The sequence below is a fragment of the Acipenser ruthenus genome, chromosome 7 (assembly GCF_902713425.1).
Source record: "Acipenser ruthenus chromosome 7, fAciRut3.2 maternal haplotype, whole genome shotgun sequence".
Taxonomy (NCBI): Eukaryota; Metazoa; Chordata; class Actinopteri; order Acipenseriformes; family Acipenseridae; genus Acipenser; species Acipenser ruthenus.
In genome coordinates, this window is record NC_081195.1 from 12,835,186 (window position 1) to 12,853,186 (window position 18,001).

An 18,001-nucleotide genomic window follows, 5' to 3' on the forward strand; every position below is an offset into this window, starting at 1 on the left:
TGTACGCGTGTGGCGAGGCCAATGGTTGTAACTAACTGCTCTCTGTTGCGCATGCTTGATTTCCAAATTCAGAGAGGTAAATAAAGAGTGTGCAGCAGTACTTGGTCAAACGTAGACACGAAACGGATTAAATTAAAATATCCTGAATGAACATGAGCTACACTACCGAGGAAAGAGGAAAGCGCAACACTCTGAGTTACAGGGTGTTTTTCAGTAAGTATGAGTTCAATATTAAAATAAAAGCCAACGTGTAGTTGCTTCCGCTGCATAGGTGATGGAATTAACTAAGATTCTTAAGCAAGCAGGCCCGCGCACACACATTAAACTTGGAGACGTGCCGAGTAAACCACTCGTTGCCATTTTTACAAGTAGAGAAAAATAGTACTGTATGTTTTTATTTTGTGATTCTTAGAACCAAACTACGTTAAAGCCACGAGATTGTGCCATAATTATTACACTTCAAACTATGCGATTATGTGATTGGGGATGACTATAAACGCTCTGTGATGTGAACATGAACGGCGCTATATGCAAGATAGGTAGACTGACAGTGTGTAGTTTCAGATTGCAAAATGAGAAATCTTTCGGACAGGTTTAAGGTGTTTTGTGTTTCACTGTATGTTATATTATTATTATTATTATTATTATTATTATTATTTATTTCTTAGCAGACGCCCTTAGCCAGGGCGACGTACAATTGTTACAAGATATCACATTATTATATATTGAAATTATATATTGAAATTGCTCCTTTTTCCCCCCCAGAAATCTCTGGAGGAAAGTATATTTCTCCATTTCATGATATACCAATGTATGCAGATGAGGCACAGGTAAAGTAATGCATTGTTGGTCATGTAAATATATACATGTTTTACTGTCCGTTAAAAGCCAATACAAAATACAGGACTATTAGTAGGTCTCTTGGCTTTATTCTGCTTTATCTAAGAAACGTGTTATGTTTTTGTATGTAGTCTTTTATACTGTACCATCTTTTGAAGGAAAAATACAAGTCGCTTTTTATAGAATCATACTGGGCCCCTAATCACAGATGGCAGTCTACAACAGAGTGCATTGAAAGGATCTTTGTGCTTCCCCTGTTCAAAACGTTATAGTTTAGTACAGTATGTTTTGCTTAATCTGCTCAGTATGTGTTCAGTAACAGTTTTAATTTAGTTTCCTTAAAGTGACTATATCTGACTTGGAATAACTTACTTTGTGTATAATACAGACCAATAGTGCCATTTTCAGTAAAGGCATATTGCATGAATGTGTTCCATAATATCTAGCCTGAAGAAGTCATTAAATTGTTGTAGTATTTAGGAGAGAGAGAGAGAGAGAGAGAGAGAGAGAGAGAGAGAGAGAGAGAGAGAATTAATAAATAGTTTGTATAGAAATTGTATTGTTTTGTGTTTTTTTTCTTTTTTTTTTTAATGTAAATGAGATGCATCATAAAAACTAATGCATCTCTTAATATCAAATTGCATTTTTTTTCTTCTTGGCTAACAAAGATGCAGTTGTATTAATAATTATATTTTTAGTTTTGTCATTCTGCACTTTTATAATCTGGTTTTGTTATATATTTTAGTGTACATAGTGTAGGTTACTGGCTGCTAAAACAACAGAATCTTTCATCCTGTCAAGAACAAAATCATCACAAATTATTTTAGTTGGTTTGGTTAGAAATTAGATTTTTCTTTAAAATACACAGAAAATCTAAAATAAACTAGTAAGGAAGCTGTCTTTTAGATTTTTTTTTTTTTTAATTTCTTTATAAAGGAAGCCAGAGCCTTGTATATTAATATATTCTAACAAGGCTGTTTTCAGGATTCACAGTTAATGACCAGGTATAGATCTACATAGAACAACGCTGTTGCTGCTAAACTAAGTACAAATATGTCCTGTTCTCAAGGTATGAACTCTGCCTGCTGAAATGTACATTGTCACACTTGGTGGTAAAACATTAAAAAGAAAAAAAAAATACTCTTGTTTCAAACAGCTAGTAACTTATTTACTACACACCGGTTACAGTAATTAGGAGTTTGTCTTAGTTTTTAAAGCAACAACAGGCCCTTATCTGTCATAAATTGATTGTGCTACTGTTTTCTGAGTTGAACCAATGGCTTAGCAAGTAAAGTTCTTCTGAGTTTAAGCATCCATATTAGGGGAGCTGTAGTACATTTGCAAATTCGCTGCCGCCTCCTCAGCTACTAATTTAGCTTGCAACTTCGTATTTTCAGGATGATGAAAACTTCACTTTGACCGGTGATGGCTGCCATATTGCAGTCATGTGACGTTTTGCTTTCCATATGATAGAGCTAACTCGCTAAAATATGCATTTACGCCCAATTTTTCAGTTTTTTATTTGTTAAAAAAGTTTGAAATATCCAATAAATTTCGTTCCACTTCATGATTGTGTCCCACTTGTTGTTGATTCTTCACAAAAAAATTACAGTTTCATATCTTTATGTTTGAAGCCTGAAATGTGGCAAAAGGTCGCAAAGTTCAAGGGGGCCGAATACTTCCGCAAGGCACTGTAACTGCTCAACTCTGCAACTGTACAAGACTTTATTAATTTTGGATTATTCTTTCTACTACAGTATGTTGCAAGAAGCCAATAGAGGATGTTTCAAGACCTTGAGTTTTCCCACAGTCCTTATCAATGAACAAGTTTGTGTGACTTAAGCCCGCCGCACACAGCCCGACTCAAGCCGTCCCGACTCAACTGGCCGTACAGTGTTTGGATGAATCGTATCAGTGTGCGTGCCCTTAAAACCAAGATTATGCAGATTTCAGTCGGGATGTCTTCAGATTTGAAGATTGAACATGTTGAATCTTTTTCAGACGCAGTTTCATTCAGATGTTATCAGTCTGTCTGTGTGCGGTGGTTGCCTACCAAGACTGACTGAGACCGATTAGTCATAAGGGTGTCAACCAATGGTGAAGCAGGTTTAAGTGACGTAGCTTGTCATACCAGATATGTGCACATTTGAATAGTTTAAGGCGTATACTAATCAAAGGTAAATTATCAATTTACCTTTTTATTATCAATCTACTGGCAGCCTATATTTTCTTACTGCTCTAAAACAGAACTAACCGGTGCATCGATCTCCAATAGGTCACAAATCACAAGCCCCTAGATCCATAAGCTGAGAAAAAAACGCAAGTTTTCAACAGGTTTGATTTTATTTACCACAGGCTAAAGTGTAGTAGACAAGCTATACAAAAAGTCAAACACTGCCTGAAACGTTTGCATGGTGTAAATGGTCAATGGCTAAATTAATAGGCTCAGCGCTTCTTTTGGTTGCCTCACGGCGCTGTCTCTGCTGTCTAATCAGCATACGATGCAATGCATAATATGAGGGTCACTATGTTGGGCTAAGTTAATACAAAAATGTGTACAGGGCAGTATGAATTAAATTTGCATACATAGTAATCACCAGGATCTAGTTGTGGTCAGTAATTCAGTCTTAGCAGTGTGCGACACTCAATTGTGACTGAGCATACTCAGATGAGATGAGTCGGGACTGCTTGAGTCAGGCTGTGTGCGGTGGGCTTTACCTCCATGACCTACTTAGCTTGTGAGGTGCTGTATAGAGACAGTACTCTGTCTTAATTTTTGATACGCTGCTCTATTCTTTGTTTATCTGGCAGATGGTGGAAATTAAGCCTTTCACTACCAAATTGTTTTAACGTCTGTATTCAGATCTTTTTCACATATAGCTCCCTGAGAAAACATTTCTATTTTTTGTTCTAGTTTATATTAATGTAGGATAGCTGCCTTTGCATTATTCTTTCTTGTTGAAACGTTTAAAAGGGAAACTGAATTTGTATGCTATATATATATATATATATATATATATATATATATATATAATATAATATAATATATATATATATATATATATATATATATATATATATATATATACTGCAGTGTATAAAATTGAAGGCATATGAAAGAAAGTTTTTTAAAAATGTACACAAAGTTTAAAAGATTAAAAAATCTTATTTTCAGGACGTTTCGGGCAAAAGGCCTTTTTCAGCTGTTTAAAAAGAAAAGTAAACACAGTGCAGTAAACTTGTTGTTATTCAAGAATTGTAATTATACAAAAGTTCTGTGGATGCTGACATGATTATTAGAATAAAATGTTCATTCCCAGAGGTTCCAAAGTTAACAGAGATTAGGCTAGAGGCATTAAATCTTCATTCAACATTCATGAACATTTTACATGTACCTCTAAAGGAATAGTCTACTGCATTATCTGCAAGAAATGCAACAAATTGTATATTGGGGAAACTAAAAGGCTTTTAACAGACCGGTCTGTAGAACACTTAAGAAACATTCGCATTAACACCACTGCATTTCCAGTAGCCCATCACTTCAACATGATTGAAGATTACACTGCTGAAGACATCACAGTCTGTGTGATCAATCAGTGCTATGGAACAAATGTTGCTCGGAAACAAAAGGAACGAGAGTTTATCGTCAAACTGGGAACTTTGGAACCTCTGGGAATGAACATTCTATACTAATAATCATGTCAGCATGCACAGAACCTTTACAATTCAAGAATAACAAGAAGTTTACTGCACTGTGTTTACTTTTCTTTTTAAACAGCTGAAGAAGGGCTTTTGCCCGAAAATAAAAGATTTTTTAATCTTTTAAACTTTGTGTACATTTAAAAAAAAAACAAAAAAAAAAAAAAAACTTTTTTTTTCACATGCCTTCAATATTGTACACAGCAGTTTTATATATTTATATATATATATATATATATATATATATATATATATATATATATATATATATATAATATAAAATTACACATATTTTTTATAATAATTTTATATATTTTAGCTCAAAGTATATAATATATTATTTATTTCTTAGCAGACACAACAGGCATTGAAATACTACAGTGAGGGTCTCACCCTCACATGGTGCGTCAACGATCTTAATTTTATTATTATTTTATTTCTTAGCAAACACCCTTATCCAGGGTGACTTACAATTGTTACAAGATATCACATTATTTTTACATACAATTACCCATTTATACAGTTGGGTTTTTACTGGAGCAATCTAGGTAAAGTACCTTGCTTAAGGGTACAGCAGCAGTGTCCCCCACCTGGGATTGAACCCACGACCCTCCGGTCAAGAGTCCAGAGCCTTAACCACTACTCCACACATATATATATATATATATATAAATAAAATAAATTCATTTTTGGGTTATTGAAGAATCTAGATAACTTTAACTTTAGAGTTAGTTTCAAGCTGTTATAATCTGAATGCTTTACTACTTTTTGCAGTAATGCCTGATTTACTGTATGGAGGTGATATAATCCAAGCTGTGTTTCTTTAGATAAAAAGCACATTTCAATTCTGAAAGCAGGAACAGCGCTTTCATACAATGTCAATCAAGAGTTGCAGAAATGAGCAAGCAAACTTTTAGGTAAGACTGATAGAATTCCTAACTTTTAAACTTCTCTTTTTAAAGCCTGTTGTACAGTAGCTTCTGTTTAAGCTGTTCTAGTTTAATAAGAGTGGCATTTGTTGAACTACAATCACATTCAATCTATATAGGTCCTGGCAGAATGACCCAGTTTCATGTTGGGTACTTTGTAAAGTACAAAACATATTGGACCATGTACTATATAGTTTATTTATTTAATTCATTAATTTATTTTTGAGTGCCCAATTTTTACCCCTGATTTCTACCCCAGTTTAGCATCTCCAACTATGTTCCTCACATTGCAGCAATTCCACACACAATTCAGTTGAACTGAAGGTTCAGTGGGTGTCCTGATGATCACACGACCAAACCAACCAACTCTTTCACACACATGAACTTGAGAGCAGATATCAGCGAACTACCGGCCCCTGGAGGACAAAGGCCAGTCCTGCAAGTGTCCGTCTGAGCTCACCAACTTTTTAACTGATACAGCACTCCTTTGGTAGTTCATATTTTGGTCATGTTGACTGTAAACTGTATGTACTGTTTACTGAATATAGGACCTTATTTATTATTATTTTTTTGTGAATCAGATTGCGAAAAAACAAGGGAGCAGTTTATATTTTGAAACCCAAAGTACAGGAAACCACTGATGCTGTTAGTGTTGCAAGACTATTTGCCACATAACTTGATAATTGTGTAATGGTAGGTTGAGTGAGATACGACATTCCTAAAACAGCTAACTTCATGATTATAATAAAATATGATATTGCAGTATAACCGATAAGCATTTCTGACTTTTAGATTTTATTATACGACAATTGGGGGGGGGGGGGGTCAATCAATTAAGAGTTTCAGAATCCAAGGATATACGAAGGCAATGTATCTACTGTATATGTACATATCACAGTAATCAAACTTGAATCCTTGTTAGGATAGTGCATTCTTCCTCTGAACATGAGAGTATCTAAATCTTGGGATACCGTATAGGAAGGAGATGCCACAGTGGCAGGGGGTATGTGTTACGAACATAGCCTACTTGTTTTTAATAATATTGCTTTAAAAACTTCAGTATTTATTATTTTAAAAAATCAGTATTTAAATAAAGTTGCTTTGTGGGTGGGGGGATAGTTGCATGCTTTTTTTTAACTCTCCTAGTAACTGTTCTAACACTGATGTATTTTTGCATGTTTTAACTGTGATTTATAAAAGAAAAAAAAAAAGATAAGACACTAATCTTTAAAGAGGATTGCAACATGGACTTTGCAGCAGTATTTAAAAGCTAATTTTGGTTCCGTTTGGACTTACCTAAATCAAAATGTGATCTCTGCAGAGCTCAGGATCTAGTATTGTATCACTTTACTTTATGAACCTGTAAACTACATATAATCTGTCTCTTAGATGTTCTATTTTCACAGTGTATACACATTTTAAAATAACAGGTGGTCCCATTTTATCACTGCAATATATCTGCTGACTGAGCAGTGTTTCCGAGTAGTCTACTGTATGTAATTTCTTATGTTTGGGATGGTTTACTGTTTTGATTTTTGTTAGTATATATACATGTAACATCAAGACTGAGATACAAAACAATGACTGACAGGGCAGAATGCTCTTGTCAAGTTTTGTAAAGAAGCAGTTTTCTACATAGACATAAACAGTATGAGAAAAAAATGACTTGCCACCCTTTTTCAAAATGAAAATTATTAAATGTATCCTACTTAAATATGGTACACTGTTTCCTTAAACATTGCACACTTTTTGTATGCTCACTATTGGTATTTTGATATAATAAATACATTTAGCAAGGTTTACATGCATCTAGACAGTAAATATTTGATTGAACTGGTTTATATGTAAATTATCGGCTCAGCTATGTGCAGTCTTCAGTGCTGTATACAGTTTGGCCAAATTGTATTTCTGTCTATCTCTTTAGGAGACTTGGCCCTATGGCAACACAGAGAGGTCTTTCTAGAACAGTTTGTCAGCCATTTTTTTTAAACAAATAAATCTGTTTTTCTGTAACTGTCAATTTGTTTAGTTTCTTTTAAATGTGAACTTTTTCATTTTACTGAGCTTATACTCTGTGTATTGATGTCAATAATAGACACATATTGTTAGTGACTCCTGAGATGTGATTGCATTAAGAATGAGTTGCTTGGGTATCTTGGCAACCACTCATTTATCTATTTGTAATCCTATTGGTGTGGATAGTTACTGTGAATAGTATGTGCACTGCACTATATAATTTGAAGGTAATTTTACACAACATAACATGTCTTGTGTGCCTAGCAACATAAAGGTTTTCTAATTTTAATTAATCAACTATTATGCTTGTTATCTGCAGCTACAATAAAGACAGTATTTCATATTAAAATGATTCTGTCCATACGTACTCCCCACATCACAAACTAAGTAGGTAGTGGAGGTTAGTCACATAAACTTGTTCATATATATGGACTGTGGGAAAGGTCAAGGTCATGAAACATCCTCCTCTATTAGGTTCTTGCACTGTACTGTAGTAGAAATAATAATGCAATCTTGTACAGTTGCAAAGTTGGGTAGAAATCTCTACTGTAGATCTTTCAAACATAAAATGGTAACAATAGCCATAAAAAATAAGACAATCATCTATTTTTCTCAAAGTAGAAGTAGTACCAACAATACTATTTGTATGGAATTTACAATTGATTAATTAGGTGATTTTAAGATGTATATAAGGTTTGTCTTGGAATCAGTCTGTTCCTATCAGCACTTGCTAGCTATTAATGTGACAAAAATCTACAGGATGGAATATTCAGTTATCCAAAAGCTCAGCAATGCTGTGGTGTGCAACTTGATAACTACTTGGATTCATTCCATTAGATGATATTAATAAATAGAATCCCACCTTCTATTAGTATGTTTATCATATATTAATTTAATAAATAAAAATAAGGATTTAGGACTAATTAATAATTTGGATACTGTTGTAGAATCTGCCTCCTTTTTATCGGTTCTTGTTATAAATAATTGAACTCACTGATTACAATGTCGCTTGACAAAAAAATAAAGGCTCTAAAATGTCTGCCTTTTATTTTTCAGAATTTCTTCAACATGGTTGTTGAAGTACCAAGATGGACAAACGCCAAAATGGAGGTATTTTTTTTGTTAAACATTGTACAGCTTACTGATTCTGCTGCAATTTGAAATTAGTGATCTGAACATCCATTAATTTACTGTAAACGTGTGTGTTCATACTTTTAAATGGCCATATATTATTTTGTTGTGTAGATCTTTAGAAACAGATAAATAAGGTTTGGTCCTGTATAGTTTGGTAGTTATATACAGGGTTTTAATCGATTAATCACACTTATTACAAAAAAGTACTGTATCAAAAAACAAATTTCTTTCAATCGGTAGAACCAGAAAATGAACAGATATATTACCTTTTTTCCAGTTAACTAAAATAAAATAGCACATTATGTTGTAATAAGCAATAAAAGAAGCAGGGAAATAGAAGTTGCAGGCTTCTTGCTTTTGAGTCCAGATAAGTGTAGTTTATTGAAGATAAAAGTTCTGAGTTGCAAAGTTACAACCAGACATCTTAAAGGTTACATGGTGACAACAGTTTGCAGGTATCCTCTCTCCAAGCACAGATCAGAGCAATACAAAGAACATTGAGCATTTTCCATTTTAAATGTGGTTTCTTGTGACATCATGTTTTTCCTTAAAACCAATCACAAGAGAACACAATTCCAAGTTTTTACAATCCTTACATCAAAGGATTCACATCCTACATGATCTGTGCATCTAATTTCAAATGTTATCTTGTCCTTCTTCCTAAATTGGGGCCTATACTTTTGTTCATTTTTTTTAGCTTTTTGATGGGAGGAAAGAGAGAGTTAGCTTCCTGGAGTTCTTTGAAGTTTCCACCATGAGAGACACCTATTGTGTCAGAGGTGTCACCTCTCTGGTACACCTCTTACAGGAGACAATAGTCATAAAACTGGTTGAGTTCTCATGGAAGTAGCTCTCATAGATCTCCATTTGTCTGTCTTTCCCACGATTAACAAGAAACATTACTTCATTCTATACTAAATCTAAAGTTTAATCAATTTACTTTTTTCTAAATAAATGTATTCCAACACATTACATTTCTCTTCAGCTATCCTAAATTAAAATAGCACTCAGTAAGTTACCTTTGTTAGTCTGAAACTTGAAAGCTTACGGTTTACCAAAAACAGCAATTAAAAACGAGTTAATATTTGAAATGTCGCTTTGTCTAACTTCCAGTTTACATGTAAGCAAATATTTTCAAACTGTCAAATTACATGCAAGTAAGTAAATATATGTATAATAAACATTAGCCGGCATTATGAAACATTTGCAATAATACTTTGTATTGCTTATAATTGTCTTTCAATACAATTTCATATCACTATTAAACAGGTGTAATTAATCGACTGCATGATTAATTGCTCAATAGAAAATGTCAAGATTACAACCCCTTCTTTATACACATTTCGTATTCTAACTTACAATAGCTCTAAGCTACTGTGACAGTAGTTGTATGAATATATTTAAATACAAAGATACCTTAAAAAAAGAACAAGAAAAAAAAGCATACACCTCATTTTTTTTCTTTTTTTTCTTTTTTTTTCTTTCTTCTAATGTTGATGTATAGCACATGTTTGAAGAGGCTGTAGTTTGTCAGTTTTTGTCATAAATTGGACTTCAAAGAATAGACCTGACAGTTAATTTATTTGTAGAGGAAGGAGGGGGTTCTTACAAAGTTTTAATTTATTATTAGAGGGCATAGGGCTCCTCATAGCAGCGTTGTTGTCTCTGGAAAAGCTATTGCCCCCTAGAGGTTTCTTTAAATGCTGTCTTTTGTGCCGTAGTTTTTTATATTATTATTATTAATAGTAAAACTGTTAATAGTGGTAATGTCAATAAGGCATGATTAATAAAGACGGTGAGCATTAGTATTACACTTGTGGCTAGTTTGAAGATTATTTACAATAATTTGCCTATTTATTAATACAATTTAAGCTGTTTATAAATGTCTGTCTTATTTTGTATGTATTATGTTTCACAGAACTTCCTATTGAGCCTTTTACTGGTGATATTCGTGTGTTATTTTTAAGTCATAGCCCACATGATATTCTGAGGTTTCCAATGGAATCCCAGGATCTCATGTCGCAGTAACATCTATTGGTTTCAACTTGAATGCATTTGAGTCAGTTTAAAATGATGGTGAATAAAACAATAATAATAATTCTGATAATTCAATATGTCCATACATTTCAGTGGGGCTTTTGAATTTACCTAAAAATCAGGATGACTCTGGAAAATGGTTTCTACTTACTGTGCACCTTTCTTTTTCAGATTGCCACCAAGGATGCACTAAACCCAATAAAACAAGATGTTAAGAAAGGCAAACTGCGATATGTTGCTAATGTGTTTCCTCACAAAGGCTATATCTGGAACTATGGAGCAATCCCACAGGCACGTTTTGCTTGCATCAGATAGGTTTTTACATTTTTTTTTATTTTTGTTTAATTGCAGAGCCATCTATCTTCATTTTGAGAAACCGGTGACAGTTTGTGAATAGGTCAAAAGCTGTCATTTCCCAGTAGGGGGTTTAATGGCCGGCTGCTTTTCATAAAAGTAATCTGGCCTTCAGTTATTCATTTAAAGGATGACGATGTTTTGAAAAGTGAATATACCTGTAATCCTAGCCAAGGTGGCAGGAGGCTACAAACAAACAAGCAAACAAAACAAATAGACACAAGGGCCAAAACAAAAGGTTTTACACAAAACTCATGAACAGCACAGCACAGCAAAACACACCTTCACCTACATTAATTCTACTAACACCCGTGATTACCCTTTTTATACACCTGTAGCTGGAGCCTTATTAACCATTAATCATTAAATTATGGCCCCAGCCACATGCCCACGTGTTTTCTGGCAGGGAGGAATTTAACCCCCTCCCTGACAACCCAATATTCCCCACACACCCACACATTACACTGGCAGGACTTCAGCCCTGCCACAGGATCATATCCTGATAATTTTTCTGACAGGTTTTCCACATGATTTAGCACAGTTTGATGCATGCTTAGTTTAATTATATAATTTCTATTTCTCTTCACCTTTACAAACAATAAACTGCAGGTATTCCAAAACTTGATTGTGTGTGCACAGTAAACTTGTCCAGTGAAATAACCTTAGATATTGCTAGCAAAGATGTTTTACGTTTCTGTATGATCACTGCAGTGGTTTGGGGCAGAATAATCCACAAAATTACCTTTAACTGCACATTTGATAAGGTACAGCTATGGCCAAAAGTTTTGCATCACCTAGAATTTTAGGATTGAGACATTAAAAAAAAAAAAAAAAAAAAAAAAAATCAAAACACTGACATCATTTAGATGTTTTATTTAACATCATGTAATCAAACAAAACTTCAAAATTATATCACAAAAGTCTACTGAATAAGAATATAAGAAATTTTACAAACGAGTAGAGCCCTTTTGGCCCATCTTGCTCGTTTGGTTGTTAGTAGCTTATTGATCCCAGAATCTCATCAAGCAGCTTCTTGAAGGATCCCAGGGTGTCAGCTTCAACAACATTACTGGGGAGTTGGTTCCAGACCCTCACAATTCTCTGTAAAAAAGTGCCTTCTATTTTCTGTTCTGAATGCCCCTTTATCTAATCTCCATTTGTGACCCCTGGTCCTTGTTTCTTTTTTCAGGTCGAAAAAGTCCCCTGGGTCGACATTGTCAATACCTTTTAGAATTGAGTCAATACCTTTTAGAATTGAGTGCTTGAATCAGATCACCGCGTAGTCTTCTTTGTTCAAGACTGAATAGATTCAATTCTTTTAGCCTGTCTGCATACGACATGCCTTTTAAACCCAGGATAATTCTGGTCGCTCTTCTTTGCACTCTTTCTAGAGCAGCAATATCCTTTTTGTAACGAGGTGACCAGAACTCAACACAATATTCTAGATGAGGTCTTACTAATGCATTGTAAAGTTTTAACATTACTTCCCTTGATTTAAATTCAACAGTTTTCAAAATGTATCCGAGCATCTTGTTGGCCTTTTTTTTATAGCTTCCCCACATTGTCTAAATGAAGACATTTCTAAGTCAACATAAACTAGGTCGTTTTCATAGATTCCTTCAATTTCAGTATCTCCCATATGATATTTATAATGCACATTTTTATTGCCTGTGTGCAGTACCTTAGTAAAAACTTGTGAAATAGTAGTAGCACAGGATTTCATGTTAGATTTCGAAATGTCACATTTTTCAGTTTGTCAGTTTTTTGTTGTGTATAGAAAACTACAAAGTGGTATTTAATTTAAATATGTTAACGTAACATTATTCAGCAGGTTTCATTTGACTTTATGAAGCAAAATGTGTTGACTATAGGGCGATGGCCATATCTGTAGATATCTTTTAAAATTATTTTTCATCAAGGCTTCTGGGCTATTTTCCAAACAATAAAAACACAAATTAATTTGAAATCTACATAATATGCATCCCATGACAATAAAAATGAATGGGATTTCGAAATCATGCAAAAAAAGGGTTACACTGTGATAAATAAATAGCTTAATTAGTTTTTGAATGAGAATGCTGCACAATCAATTAATGCTTTTAATCCAGTTATTTCTACCTTAGACATGGGAAGACCCAGGACACAAAGATACAGAAACTGGTTGTTGTGGTGACAATGATCCAATTGATGTGTGTGAAATTGGCAACAAGGTAATTTTATTTATTCATTTATATTTAGTTTTGTTTTACAAATTATTAGGAGCATTTGCATCTGTTAAAATAATTCTTTACACCATTACAAAAATATTGCCATTTCTAACCTGTTTAATTTCTTATTTTATGTGGCATGCAACATTCTGTTTGCAACCGTTATTACTAATACGGGTGTGCAGGATCGATCGATCGATGACTGACTGCTCCCAAAACTGGACGGTCTTAACATTTTTTACCAACAGCACCTAGTTCTGATCCTGCACACCCCTACTTATTATTCCAGAAAAACAAATCAACTCCTCTGTCTGTTTCTGAAAAGACTCCTAAAAGTTATTATAGTCTCTTCATTAAAGCTGATTTCTATCCCTTCCTGTAATTTAATTTTTTTTCAGAAACAACCCCCTTGGTTGTAAAAGTACATTTTGTAAATAGTTATAGAAGTAGAAAAAGAATCGATTTATACGAAACACACATAATAGCATGTTAAACTGGTAAGAAATGTAATACTGCAATCTTTAGGTGTTTCTACATTTGTATTGTGTAATCCTTGTGCAGATCAGAGACATACCAATAGTTTGAGCATAAAAGACCAATTTCAAGGTAAACAAAGTAAATACATGTTTTAGTTTTATCGTTTCTACCGCTTCTCTTTCCCTGGAGCAAGGAAAAACAAAGGTGTCTGCCTTTTCTGATTTGTTTACTTACCTGCACCTTTTCAAATGGTTTAGAGGTACAGATTGGGCAAATGGGCATTAACCACCATATATTTATGTTGTGTTGGTAAATATATACAACTACTAGTAGATTATATAACTGAGCTATACTCGCTGTCCTGACAGAAAATGATCAGTGGTAAACTTTTAACAGAAGCATTTTCCCCAAAAATGCAGTGTTTGTGTAAAATACTAATTCACAAAAAGTGGAATTCAAGTGCACCCAAAAGACTCAAATTTGCTGGTGGGGGGAGATTGAAAGATTTTTTTTTTTTTTCTCCCTTCTGCTTAAGGTTTGCTCCATAGGAGAGGTCATTAAAGTTAAAGTTTTAGGTACCTTGGCTCTGATTGATGAAGGAGAAACTGACTGGAAAGTCATTGCAATCAATGTTGAAGATCCAGAAGCAAATGCTTTTAACAGTAAGTGTTATGAATTGAATTTTTCTGAAGTTGGAATTCAGTTAAGATTTTTTTTTTCCATTTGGGGAAGGGCATTTCTTTGATACTTCGCCAACAGCATCTAGTGTTTCGCTAATCAGAACCTGTGTAAGGCAAGATACTGATGCTGAACTCATTTAGATTTCTTACTGATACTCCAGATAAAAAGATTTCAAAACATTTGTCATAAAATATTCTTTTAGTATTACTACTACTACTACTACTAATACTGTCGGAGGAGTTTTGGAGTGTAATCTGGCAGCTCATTAAGGTTCCCCTTTAAAGAAAAAAATATAATAGTTTTGTTCTTGTAACTAGTGCCTTTTTATTTGACACTGCATTTTACTTTCAGGTATTGATGATGTTAGACGGCTGAAGCCAGGTTACCTGGAAGCTACAGTAGACTGGTTCAGAAGGTACAAGGTACCAGATGGTAAACCGGAAAACCAGTTTGCATTCAACGGAGAGTTTAAAGATAAGGTATGCAGCGTTATAAAGAAAATATCTAATTTGCAAGACCCATTGTAAAACAGAATTTCTTTTTTTTTTTTTTTTTTTTTTAAGATTACCATTTCTGCAATTGATCCGTACAGGCAATACTCAAATACTCTTCAATTATACTGCAACTGTGGGACACAGCTGCTAAATTACAGATAATATTCAGACAATCCAAAAAAAAAGTCCACTATAACATCTGAATTTCAAGAGGATGTTTCCTCTGAAATCATGTATACCGATTTGCTGCTAGTCATTCTTGATGATTTTGTAGCTGCATTATGAATATCACAGTGCCGCAAAATTCTCCTGCATAGCTACGATTTGGGCAATTTGAATCTGACAGTAACTTATGTGTAAGTCTTTAACAATGGCAATTATTTCTCTTTGTTTGCAGGACTTTGCCATCAATATTATAAAGAGCACCAATGATTATTGGAAGGCTCTTGTGTCTAAAATAAGTGACGGGGAACTCAACTGGTGAGTAGCAGCATTGTGTGCATGTCATGATTTGCAACATGAGTAATATTACATTAGTTTGCAAAACTTACCTCATGTTCTTCATTCATATTGAGAGTGTTAATTCAAAGCCACCAAAACCTTGATTTTCAGCAAGCTTCCTTACCTGCACAGATTAGCAGAAAACATTCAATCCTATACTACAAGAAAAAGTGTATAGAATTAAGACTGCTGGTGGAAGTAAGTGTTGTGATAAATGTAGTACCCTTTGCAACTAAAAAGATTAAGTTTTTTGCAAAGACTGTGTGATCATGACATTATCCAGATTAATACAAATAAAGTATCTGCTGTGGTTATTAGAGAATATAACCCACAGATCTCTAAGGACCCCTGTTTGGGGATGTTAGGAGCAGAAACAAATCTGTGAAAAATGTGATTTGAATGCGTCAATCCTTTTTAAATCGACAAAGCCAATCAGTATAATTCCTATTTTTTGTTTTTGTGCAGCACAAACACATGTGTCTCTCACAGTCCTTTCATGTGCACTAAAGAAGCTGCACAAGCAGTCGTTGATGCGGTAGGTTTATCATCTCAAGTTTTTTTTAATAATTTCTCTTAGGTAATTTTGTAACTGTAATAATTTTTTAGAAAAAATAATTGACTTGTCATAATTGGTATTCATCTATTGAAGAGTAGTAAATGGTCTACTGAACATAATTCAGATATATAGACACTTCAACATTTTGTTGAAATGTACTATATGTTTAATTACACGTTTCTTACTACTTCACTGCATTTGTTTTGGTTTGGACTGAAATAATGTTATTAATTGGTATACGGTACAGGAATAATGGTATGATTTAAAATGGTTATTTGATACAGGAATAATGTTTTGGTCTACTGCTGTAAAGCTTCTAGGACTTGAATCATCCTAATGATTTTCAAATATGTCAAACTATTTAATTCACTTAATTTTTATGAATATTTTTTTTGTTTTGTTTTAACTATTCAGATATGTTGGTCTATGACATCCAAATACATTATAATACCTAACTTTGCTTTTAGTAAGTTTTATCCAATTTTCCTGTAAGAAGCAATGGAAAGAAAGTTGGACAGAACCTACAGAGCAAAGTAATACTCAATACAGAGCATAGATGTTAGTTTTGAATAATTGTCTTAATATTAAATTATCCTAAACATCTGTCTCTATGTATTACAGAAATGCTACCTCTCTGTTTAAGCTGATGGTCATATTCTATACAAGAATGTGTTTTAACCAAACATCTCATGTTGTCCCCAATTTGACTGTGTTGTAGACACCACCATGTGGAAATGCAGATCCGGTTCCATCAGATGGTATACATCTTACTTTTTGTTTTCAGAATTTCTGCTATTTTTAATATTGTCTTTAAACCACCCATACAGTACTGTAGTGTTGTTGTTGTTTTTATTATTATTATTATTATTATTATTATTATTATTATTATTAGAAAGGCTGTTCTTTAATCTTATAAATGCTTGTTTAGTTTCTTATTCTAATTGTAGAAAAATTTACATCAAGAACCAATTACATTCTTAAGTGTCAGAAAATGTGAGTGGTGAATTAACAAAATGATGACAACATTTCTACTTTTAATAACACAAATACGTATTTCTACCACTAATTTCATTGCTAACTCTCCCATTAATATATAGGGAATGATCAAGAATATTATATTTGGCCTTGTTGACTACTCTGTATACTAATATTAGATGGGTAGCAAACATTAACAAGAAAGACCCCTCAGTGATTTTTTTTCTCTCTCTCTTCTACAGTGGACAAGATGTATTATTATGAGAAGAAATAAAGCAAGAGGATAATTGCCAAAAGAACAGCCCGCACTCCTCTACCTAGGAAGTGTACTTGAAAATGGTCTAAAATGTTAGTTTTTAAAACTGTGTAAAGGAAGTGCTGCAGAACAAAACATGTATCCATCCCTGTGAAATTAAATTTGATCAAGTAAAACTCAGGTATTATTAATAAACAAATGAGCTGCTTATATAAACAAAGTTGTACTGTAATACAGGATTAAAGTTGGCTTTGTATGAAAAACTTGCTTTAATAAAAAAATTCTCTGTAGATCCAGTTTGTCTCTTATGATGTACACCTATATTGATTACATAGATAGGAAACACATGGCATAGCATTAGAGTTTACAACATTTTGTTCTTAAAGTACTTAAAATAAATATTTAAAAACCTGGAAATGTATAGCTTTAAGTGTAAGAATGGTGCAAGTATGATCTTGTAAGTGAATTGAACCTAATGCATTTTCCTATATTTTAGATGAAAATAAATTGTAATTAATATTCTAATGGTATAATGACCTTGGCACCTGACAACGCAATGTTCCTCAGGCCAGGGCATCTGTTTATTTACATGTCTGCTACTGTTAGATGCTTGGGGTGATTTTGAATGTAACAGTTTCTATCTTGATCTCCGGTTATTGAGCTTTTATAATATTTATTTACAATTTATCTACAGTGTCAGCAGTATGCACCATTAAAACCAATCCACTTTGGGAGGGGTGGGATAGTGCAATTTTATAAACACAATAACACACTTCAGGTTGTTCAAATATGGTCCAGAATCTGCATGCCTAGGCTGAATATTTGAAATGCAAATAGGCACAAAT

The 18,001-nt window shown here is 33.6% G+C and overlaps 1 protein-coding gene across 1 annotated transcript; it reads left to right on the plus strand.

Annotated features, from left to right (window-relative positions):
* Window positions 1-17,446, plus strand: LOC117414751 (inorganic pyrophosphatase-like). The gene is made up of 11 exons (XM_034024537.3): window positions 1-213; window positions 766-830; window positions 8,541-8,594; window positions 10,827-10,946; window positions 13,133-13,219; window positions 14,229-14,355; window positions 14,726-14,853; window positions 15,266-15,348; window positions 15,835-15,904; window positions 16,644-16,683; window positions 17,143-17,446. Exons 1-11 carry the CDS (start codon window positions 147-149, stop codon window positions 17,172-17,174), a joined length of 873 nt encoding a protein of 290 aa, XP_033880428.1. The 5' UTR covers window positions 1-146; the 3' UTR covers window positions 17,175-17,446.
* The last annotated feature ends 555 nt before the right edge of the window (window positions 17,447-18,001 follow it).